Source organism: Aspergillus terreus, genomic scaffold (assembly GCF_000149615.1).
Source record: "Aspergillus terreus NIH2624 scaffold_2 genomic scaffold, whole genome shotgun sequence".
NCBI classification, from domain to species: Eukaryota; Fungi; Ascomycota; class Eurotiomycetes; order Eurotiales; family Aspergillaceae; genus Aspergillus; species Aspergillus terreus.
Genome location: NT_165925.1, coordinates 1,829,434 through 1,839,516, shown reverse-complemented (window position 1 = coordinate 1,839,516; position 10,083 = coordinate 1,829,434). Strand labels below are relative to the sequence as shown.

The window sequence follows — 10,083 nt, the reverse complement described above, 5'->3', positions numbered from 1 at the left end:
GAAGAAAAAGTAAAGTATAGAAAGAGGAAGTGACAGTAGGGTTGATAACAAGATTGTGAGGTGAGTGACCAGCACGCTATGTGTCACTTGCAGTTAATTTAGGACTGGCTGCACTGCGCCAAAGTATGATCGGATGCGAGAGTGAGCTAATTTCCTTTTTTCATTTTTTCTCATTCACTCTTTTTTTTATTTTATTTTCTTCTTTTTGGACCAGGATCATCCGACTTTCTCCAGGCCGATGTTGCTCAAAGCCCTAGTCCGGCTGCAGAAGAATATGGAGGCCAACAAAGAAACCCGGAGCATGTAGAACGGAATGAAACAAGAACGAGAAGAAACGAAGATAAGAATAGCACCGAGAGGGGTAGACTAAAAGGAAAGAAGAAAGAAAAGACGACGTCGAACTCAACGAGGGCACAAAGGCCGCATGGAAGGATGATAGATATAGTTGAAGAAGGGATATGGATGGAGGCAAACGAGCACGCTCCCGTCCAACTCCCACTCCCCCCTTGATTGACGTAGAAGAACCGCCGAAAAAGAAAAGAAAATACGATCGATCAGAGCGTGAGTGACTAGTGTCGGTCTTCGCCTGCAGGATCGTCGATGGTCATCCCCATCCGGACCGAGTCGAATCCATCTTACATACCTGAGAAGCCTCATGGACGACGACAGGGGCATGCAAGGGATACAGGCAAAGGGTTAGGTTGGTTGCACTGCCCAAGCGAGACTATCGCAATCACCTGTCGACTATTCGGCTCAAACCCAGCAAATCATGGAAACCGTCAGAGTGTGTTCATCAAGGGCGATCCGATCAGCGAGACGAACGCATCGTCATGTCGTACAGGCCGTCTGCCTTAGTTCGGTTCTTACTCCAACGCAACAACAACAAAACGACGACAACAACAACAAAGAACCTCCCCGGATCAGTACGGAGAAGGGAACTCCTCATTCGGCTCTGCCTAATCTTCTACCGCTAATTAATCTCCCCCATTGGTATGTGGCAGTCGGCGTGGCCAACCCACCTCACATTCCATCCACCTCGCTTATGACATTCAGGGTCCAGTGATCTATCACATTGGGCTTTTTTGCGGTGAACGCTGATCGACCAACATTCCACCCTAATTCCCATCCAAGCTTCCTCTCAGGACACTACCTATAGCCATAGCCTGACTCTTGCTAGCTACTGAGCTGGTCAGCTTTGCAACGAGACCAACTGCACGGGTCTCGCCTCGAGTACCATGGTTCCAAGTGCCATAGTACCATCCCTCTGGTACCGACAATTGCTTCATTCCATTATCTGTATACTCCGTACAATGCGCGGGACCGACATACAGACCACGCCTGCGTAACTGCGGATAGTCCCAGCGACGGGAATACCGCATGGCCACCACCCACCCGGGTCCCAGCCTGACAGGTCTTGTCTGCCATGGTCGCGCCGCCCATTATTGATAGTCGGTGGAGTCGCCGGTAGCGTCAAAGATGCACGATCCATCCTCGGGCAATCCGCTAGCCGGTTCTAGTCTAGGCAGTAGGTTAGTAGTAGATAGGGGCCTCTCCCAACCGACGACGATCCCATCCTCAACCATCTTCTATCGATGTCTCTGCAACTACTAGTCAATCGGGAGGCTGCATGACGCCCATCAGCCATGAAGCGTGATAACACTCCTCCCTAATCTTAGCCTGAGTCTTGTCGTCCTCCAGCGATCTCCCGTGGCCCGCCTCGATTCCCACTCACAGTCCGAGCACTTCCCATACCGCTCGTCATTCTTTCTTCATCTCCCCGTCCGCTCCGAAGAACACAACCCAGAACCCGGGCAACCAACTCCACCCACTCCCTAACCGTATAGGGCAAAAGCCGGGATGAGGCGCCCATTCCCAGCCACAGCGGAAACGCCATGCGCCGGACCATGCTCCCGAGTAGGAAGGACCTAGATGGAATCGGGAACGTGATACACAAGGACAAAGAGAGAGCAACGCCATGAGGCCGCCAGTGGAGTTCTTAGCTGAGGGCCTGCTAACCGTAGCCTATATGGCGTCGACACGCATACCAGAGCCGAAAAATAGAGTTGCTAGCGGACCCGCCAGTCTGGTCTAGTGCCGGATTTCAACAAAGAATCCAAGAATGTATCCCTAATACGGGAATGTGAGTAAATCCTTGGCCATCGCTTAGGCCTGAGGGGACGAACTGCAGACTGCACGATGTTGTTTGTCGGGCGTATTCCAAGGGCGGTCCACAGGTCCTCCCCACTTGCGCAGCGATCTGCTTGAGAATGACACTTTGGTCCAGATCGATTACATAGTAGGCCATGTCACTGTACAGTATGGTTATGAGGAATTGGTTACCTCTCCGTCAAGTGGTATGATCACCCACAAGAGACACCATGTGGCACACGTGGCGAACAAACCTTTGCCTGTCGGCACTCGCCAAATAAACACAAAGACCTCGCTTACTCTCCTTATATCCCAGGGGAATCCAGTGCAATATGAACCACACTTGTAATTGATAACATAGAAGGCCGGCAACATCGGGACCACGTTCAGCACGAACAACATTACGGACCAAGCTGGATCATGCCATCTACAAGCTCTACCAAAAGACCGCACCGCATACATTTAAACCGCCCTATACCAGAAGACTACAACAGCTTCAAGCCCATGGGGTCTCTGGAAAGCGAAATGCAACCGAAGACGAAGCGAGGTTGGTTACACAGGTTCAGATCTGGTAGATGACCGTGGAGCGGTAACGCGTGGATATATCAGGACCTTTCCATCGCCTGACAGCGGGGATATTACAAACACAGCCATGAATGATCTCGTCCGATAAAATTTTTAACACATGATCTCTTCTTCCGTTGTTTTTTGATCGACGTAGCTACAAAGCATTCGATACCGTCTCCTTCGATAACTTCTTGTCTGTTGGAGTCCCCTCCCACCGGACTCTTCGGATAGGATTGCTTTTACCACAATGGTTGCCTCCAGGCGCAATCCTTGCATTCGGACCAGTTCGTTTACAAGCGAGCCGCAAGGAGCATGTCTGAGATGCACAGGCAAACGAAATCGGCCGTATTGTCTTTCAGTAATTTCACGCCCACCTGGATCCTAGATTGAATGGATGATCACATGGGAGAATGCAATGGAAGCCCTGCCGTTGGACTCGCGAGACTTCAGCAAGTAGATGAGACACTGCAGCCTCTACTCTCATGCGTGCCAACGAGCTAAGACACTTGACCGATCAGCAATCATCTTCGATAGGGCGCTTGCAGTGACGTCTAATTTAGTAGTGTCTGACTATTGATTCTTCGATAATCAACTCTTAAGAATACCAGTGTATTTCTAACCAACCACATCCTCTCTGGGTATCACACGCCAACACATCCAATCCAGACTCTACTCTAACTCAACTTAGCCGCCCTCAACAAATCCTCCCGCGTAAGCATATCATCCTTCCTCCGGATCGGACTCAACCGTCCCATCTTCCGCAGCTGCGCAATGAGCTTCTCATCGCCAAAGTGGCTATTATGCTCAAACTCCGGCTCCTCGGCGTACGCCACGCGCGCAACATCCACCAGCATCCGCGCCGTCATCCCAAACACCCGATACCGCGTGACCTCGCCGGACTTTTCCTTCTCCTCGAGCTCGCTGACGGCCTCCTTCTGCCGCTGACTCGAGCTGCGCGGCTTCACTACCGACTGCGGGCGGATCGGGACAAAGAACTGATGCACTGTTTTCCGTCAGTACCCCCCTCACTAAAACCAACAAACAGAGGGACATGTTCGTTGAAAATGCTCGACTTACTCCGCCAATTCGACTGGTGCCACTCCGTCCATGCCCCCTGATACCAATCCCCCGGGTTCCCGCTACCGTCATCGCTTTCATCGCGGAGGCGCAGGAAATTCCGGAACGGCGCTGTAAACACGGCGGCGACCTCGCGGGCGTCCAGCCGCGGGATCAGCGAGACTTCCGGGTCGGCGTTCTGGCCCGTCTTCTCGTCGTAGGAGTGCAGCAGGGCCACGCAGGGGCGCACGACGAGCTCTGTCCGCGCGAGACTCGCCGGCAGCTCGCAGAGGTGCTCGACGTGGAAGGGCGCGGGCAGCTGGTGGTGGATGTCGGGGAGGCCGATTTCCTCGTGGGCCTCGCGGCGGGCTGTCTGGAAGGGGGTTTCTTCTAGGGTGTCGGCACGGCCTGTGGTGGGGTTAGTTTCTGGGTTATCTGTATGGATGGGGATTTGGTGGTTTGACAGCGTACCCCCTGGTAAGGCTGCTTGGCCGGCATCTATTTATATTGTTAGCTGGTAGGATGGAGTCAGGGGAGCGAGAGGCGTACATGAACTCAGAGTCTTTGCGCGAATAGTGAGCACGACGCGGAGATCTCCATTTAAATCAGCGTACAGCAGGACCAGGACTGCGGCGCGTCGCGATAAGGGGACGAGGTTGTAGCTTGTTGGTGGAGGCTGGAACGCTCTCAAGCGCTCAATTGCTTTCTAGTTGCAGGTGGATGTTAGCCGCGTACGTCATCCCCATGGATACTGACGAGCAGGCAAAAATCAAGGATTTGTCCACCCAACTCCCAGGTCAAGCTAGGAAATTATGACAACAATATGCAGCCAGATGCATAATCTAAGCCTCATAGATAGACAGCGTATGCGGGGTTGGATATATAAGGCGCTGCAAACATACCTCCGACGTAGCGTTCAGACGTGGCATTTTCGGACGGTGAGAGCTGAAGTTGCGACTGTTCACGATTAACCGAAGGAGGCCTCGACTCCGCATGGCCAGAGATCGATGGTCTTCGTTCTTATTTACCGCTTGGAGACGATGGGATGGTTCGGTCTGTTGTTGGAGACGCTGGTGGTCGCAGTGGATTGCCGAGGTTAAGAAGCGGAGGTGCAGCCACGGCTGAGGAATGTCAGGTAGTATCGAATTTCGGATCATGTACATATTGTACATATCCAGGCATGACTCAATACATCAATCAGCAGTATATCATTCTGTCCTTATCTACATTTTATGTATCTGCAAACACCCGCTGTCATCCATCCAGCCATCCTAGCACATCGGATTTACCCCGATCAATTCCAACGTTCTATGCGGCCGTACATCACAAAATTATTTGGTTCATGGAATATAAAACAAAAAGAATAGGGAAAGACTGATGTCGCCAACCAAAATGGTCGAAAAAAAAAAAGAAGTCTATCATATCAACACTAACACATGAAAAGAAGAAGAGTGGGAATGGGTGTAGGTAAAGAAAGTCGAGAGAAGACGGAACAGCAGACACCTTAAGCAGAGGTGTTCTTCTTGTCGGTGGCAGCCGTATCCTTAGACTGCTGCTCGGCCTGCTCGCCTTCACGGATGGCTTCAGCGGCCTCGCCCGACTGGCTCGCCTCGAATTTGACGTCTTCCTTCTCATCAATGTCTTCAATGTCCTTGGGGGCCGCAACGCCCTTCTCCTCGTTCTCGCTGTTCTCCTCCTCAATGAGCTCTTGCTGCTCCTTGATGACCTCGAGACGCTGCTTGTTGGTGGCCGCACCCTCGGCGTTGTGCACCTCCAGTTCGATCTCGTGGAACAACTCCTCGGGGATACTAGACAGCACCGCCTGCAGCGATTCGATCTGAGAAGACATTTCGGCCTCCTTGCCGCCCTGGGCGTAGACGTAGGCATTGCTCAGGACGAGGAGAGTAGACGGGACACCCTGTTTGAGACGAAGGTCCAGCCACATGGAAAGATCCTCGCGCAGACGGGCGGGAGAAACTCCGTGTGTGCGAATACCACGAGAGGCGCAGGCCATCTGCAGTTCCGGCACCGAAAGGGACGAAACTCCCTCGTAGAAGATGGCGCGGTCGTCGCGCTTGATCTGGCGCATCCGGTGCCGAATGTTGTACCGGAGCATGGCGTCCGTGCCGAACGAGTTGAGGTTCATGTATTTGCAGATACCAACCAGCTGCGGGCGGGAAAGGTTGTCCAGAGTCAGGTCATCCTTGAAGATCTTGCAGACTTTGATGACATCCTCGGTGGACGGGGTCTCGCCGGTAGTCCGAATCTTCTTGAAGAACTCGGCAAACTCCTCGTTCTTGACAGTGGCTGCCGTCACAGGCAGACCGCTCTCCCGGAGGGTGTCCTTCAAGAAAGTGGAAACCTCCTTGCGGGTGGAGCTCAAGTTCAGCGCCTTCTTCTCGCGAGCGTTCTGGCCCTCGTAGGTGCTAGGAAGGAGATTGGGGAAGAGCTTCAAGGCAACAGGAAGAAGCAATTCAGCGAAAGGAATGATGATGAACATCGAGAAAGGAACTAAACGCCCGAGGTCCTTCACCGTTCTTTGAAGCTACACGAACGAGTAATTAGCACTACAGACGACCAGGGTCCGGCACAAAGTGTGTCGACTTACCTGGCGATGCTCTCTCCGACTGAGTTCATAGCCTGCAGCCATCTTCAGGGCTAGCCTGGAGCTGATCCGGACCTCTGTAGCAAGAAGCTTCGTACCATCCCAGTAGTGCTGGGCCTCCTTCTTGATCTTTTGACCAATGGTCAACTTCTTCTGCTCCTTCTTCTCTTCAGTCACCTTTTTGTTTTCTTCCGAAGCCTTGGAAACGGCGGTATCTGGCGTCGATTTGCCATCTGCCTTTGAAGCGACTGATTGGTCCGGCCGACGATCAAGCTGCTGGTTCCGGTCTGTCGACTGCTCTGTGTTTGAGGGGATGGGCTTCTTGGCCTGTTCGGCATTGAACCCAGGAGGAGGGAGGTCCGAAGGATTCGAGTGGGACGTTGATTGCTCCGTCGCATATCCGCGTTGATGAGATACCAAGAGGGCGATGGCTTGTACGTGAGAAGGAAGACCCCTGCCGTTGAACCGGAGGCTTGCGGTCGAGGCTGCGCCCAGCGCGCCGGGAAAACGAGGCCGGGCTGATTTCGGACTATTAGCAACATCTATCAATGCAACACTGCAAGAGTATCTTACCAATTAAACCCGGACGCAACACAGAATTGCCGCGCATAAGGCTGGCCGATCTCATAGTGACGGACATGGCGCAATATGACGGATGGAAGGGTGCTCGGGATAACGAGCGAACGGAACAGGCGCACACAACAATTCGACACGCGAGAGAGAGAAAATTCGAGATAGATTCTGGCGAAAGACAATGGGAATCAAAGAAGTTGGGCGTCAGTAATCCGGAGCGATGTTGATGGGGCTGATGTCGCCCTCCGAGGCTTGCGAGGAGGAATGAGGAATATGGCTCGGCACGTGACTCGGCATTCGGGGATTACGGCTTGATTCGCCGCCGGACTTAGCTAAGCTTTTCCGGTCAACATGTGCCACTAACATAGGTAGAAAGTAGACTAGTTAGGAAGACATCATAATGAATCTTTGATGCACGAAAGAATGCATACAAATACGGTAGTGTTCATATCTAAGACAGTCACAAGCAAGCATATAACCCATAATGTGAGCACTACTATGTAAATACCAACTCCTCAGCTTCACAGAGTCGTCTACCTAGGTATAGCACAAAACGATATCTAAACCAGCTTATCTCAAACAATAACGATCGACTATACAGTTGGGTATCATGATTCAGGTCCAAAGACGATTAAAATAAGAGAAAGAATGGTCCAAGTTGGGACCAGGCACCAAGGATCTTTGCATAAAACGGTGAAAGCGACCCACGTAAAGAAGAAATGAGAAATCATCTCCTCTCCCGCAACACTGCAGGCTCTGAGCGGTTGTTGGCATCCTGTGCACCAGTCGTGGCGGCTTCAGAATCAAGTGGCGGAATTCGGTCCAGACTGGCCTGGTCAGATCCGCCATTATTTTTAGAAGTACCCGCCGAGTCATCCAAGACTTGAGCCCCCACCGCAGCAGCACTATCCGATCCCCCCAGGGTTGTCGGGCTCATGGAGCCCTCGGGTGACGATTGCCACCGCGCAACATCTCGCTTCAGCTCTTCCAGTTCCTTCTGGAAACGGTTACCGAAGATATCGATGTAGTAGGTGGCACCGTTGTGGATGCTCAGGATGAAAAGTGCCGTCAGGAACAGCCCACTTGCCCAGCGAGACCAGAACCAGAGCGGGCACGGAATCATCGTCAAGAGTGCATAGAGATATTGAATTACCATGAAGGCCGGAGACTGTAAAGATTCTGGCAGGTTCAGCACGAGTTTCCCGATCCAGGTCTTTGCATAGGATTTGCGAAGCCAGGTGAAACTGGTCGGGCGGCCCGCGGCAATCTTTTCGGCCCGACGCACTGTAATAAAACAATGGTAGGCTGATTGCCAGATCACATACGGCAAAGTCGCCCAACCCATCATAGCCAGAAGCGAGAAATGGTTCGGCGAGCCTGGCTCACTGAACTTGATGGCGTAGATGGCCGGGAACCTCTCTTTCAAGATCTCAGCGGAGGTCAAATGCACCAAGCAGTGCAGAGTGGCCGGGGGCATGATATGGATGAACAAACTGCCATATGCGTTAGCGAAATCAATGCAACCTATTCAATCGATGGCTGAAGCCTTACCTAACGACCTTGTCCATGCTATGGAAGACCATGGAATTCCTCCACATAGCAATCGCCACGGCGTTATTGCCAAATGTGAGGCAGAACGTGCTGATAAACAGCCGTGCAGATTGCGGGAAGACCCAAATGCTCAACATGCAGAGCATGTTGACAAAGTAGCATAGATCCGCAAGGAAATAATGGTAGCCCTTCTTGTGGTACCTGTAATACCGAATCGGCATGAAGTATAGAAGCTGTACACTGAACCAGATATAGAAGTATTCCGGATGGCCTCCGATGAGGTAGCCACTGACGAATATGTTCAAAACGCCGGCTATGAAGGATATCTTCTCGCGCAAGGTCACCGTCGCAGTCGCGTTCCACTGCTTCCCCAGGCGCTCAACCCCATGTTTCATGCGACGGCGGTACTTGTCGAGTTGTTCGTCGGCAGTCGGGACGCGTTTCTTCCATTCTCCGACGACGCGATTCTTGGCATTCACCGAGCTCGACTTGAGCTTCTCACGCTGTTGTTTAACCTTATCTTTCTGGAGGTTTATAGTTCGCTGAAGCTTCTCGAGTCTTTGGGACAGGGCGAGGTTGTCGAGCAGGTCGAAGACGGTAAAATGGTCCAGGGAGGGAAACGTATCCCAGTCATCCTGGTATGAAAAGGAAGGGGTTCGCGATAGTCCGGGTGTTGCAGGCGGAGAATAGAAGTTGTCCGCCGCGAGATCTTCGGCATCGGAGAGTTCATCGTTGACAACAGGTTCCAGCACCGGTGAGGCGCCCGCAGTAGAAGACGGACCACCACCCTCCATGATGAGTTTCTGCTGGAAAGAGAAGATCGTAGGGCCGTCGCGGTGATGAGGCAAGGATCGACTAAGAAAACGGCCGAACATTAGTATCGCCATGGTTAAAGTGTGCTCCCTCGGTCCGGGGGGGTAGAGACGAGCCTCTCGAGACAGGTGGTGGCATGAGGGCAAGAAGAAGAAAAGAAAAAAGATAGGCTCGGGTGACTCGATATATACCGTCAGAGTATCATCGAGCCATGACCCACGAACACTCCTCCTCCTGCGTGGTACATACCTACTACCCTCCTTGATCGGGACCAAAGTTCGGATCCGGACACTAGATGCGCCAGTCGCGTTCAGAGTCCACGGCGCCTGACTCGAGAATCAAACGAAACCAACGGCGAGAAGTAACCACAGGCGATAACGTGCGGGGATCCACGATGGGCACAGAGATGGTTGTGAAGGAGAGGAAGGACAAGTTGGAAGAGTGAAGAACGGCGTGTGCGTGGGCGGGAGCTCCTGGTTGGCCCAGGTGGAATCCACGGGTCCAGACGTCGGGGATCGACGCGGGTGTGCTTGGCGTTCCATACTACTAGTAGTACTACCGACAGGAGATCTTAGATTGATGGTGGATGATAAGTATGATCATGTTCAGGTCTAGTGATCTATGTATATCTTATTATTACAGAATACCAATCCCAGAGTCCCCTTAGAGCCCACTTAATGCATACATGGTCCCAGTGAAATTCATCGCCATAACTCCCCCGTAATATGTATGAAAAAAATCAAACAAAGGCAGTCCGCTATAGATCACAA

General features: G+C 52.3%; 3 protein-coding genes across 3 annotated transcripts; all 3 read right to left on the bottom strand.

The window, feature by feature from the left end:
* Nucleotides 1–3,389: 3,389 nt before the first annotated feature.
* Nucleotides 3,390–4,934, bottom strand: ATEG_01648 (NUDIX hydrolase; the record flags this gene model as incomplete). The annotated part of the gene is made up of 5 exons (XM_001209013.1): nucleotides 3,390–3,718; nucleotides 3,793–4,179; nucleotides 4,243–4,269; nucleotides 4,321–4,477; nucleotides 4,674–4,934. The coding sequence occupies 5 exons, from the start codon at nucleotides 4,932–4,934 to the stop codon at nucleotides 3,390–3,392; spliced, it is 1,161 nt and encodes a 386-aa protein (XP_001209013.1).
* Nucleotides 4,935–5,275: 341 nt separating this feature from the next.
* ATEG_01647 (MRS7 family protein) lies at nucleotides 5,276–7,016 on the bottom strand (the record flags this gene model as incomplete). The annotated part of the gene is made up of 3 exons (XM_001209012.1): nucleotides 5,276–6,316; nucleotides 6,380–6,894; nucleotides 6,950–7,016. 3 exons carry the CDS (start codon nucleotides 7,014–7,016, stop codon nucleotides 5,276–5,278), a joined length of 1,623 nt encoding a protein of 540 aa, XP_001209012.1.
* Nucleotides 7,017–7,676: 660 nt separating this feature from the next.
* On the bottom strand, nucleotides 7,677–9,387 carry ATEG_01646 (glycerophosphocholine acyltransferase; the record flags this gene model as incomplete). Its single annotated transcript, XM_001209011.1, has 2 exons — nucleotides 7,677–8,442; nucleotides 8,501–9,387. The coding sequence occupies 2 exons, from the start codon at nucleotides 9,385–9,387 to the stop codon at nucleotides 7,677–7,679; spliced, it is 1,653 nt and encodes a 550-aa protein (XP_001209011.1).
* Nucleotides 9,388–10,083: the final 696 nt, after the last annotated feature.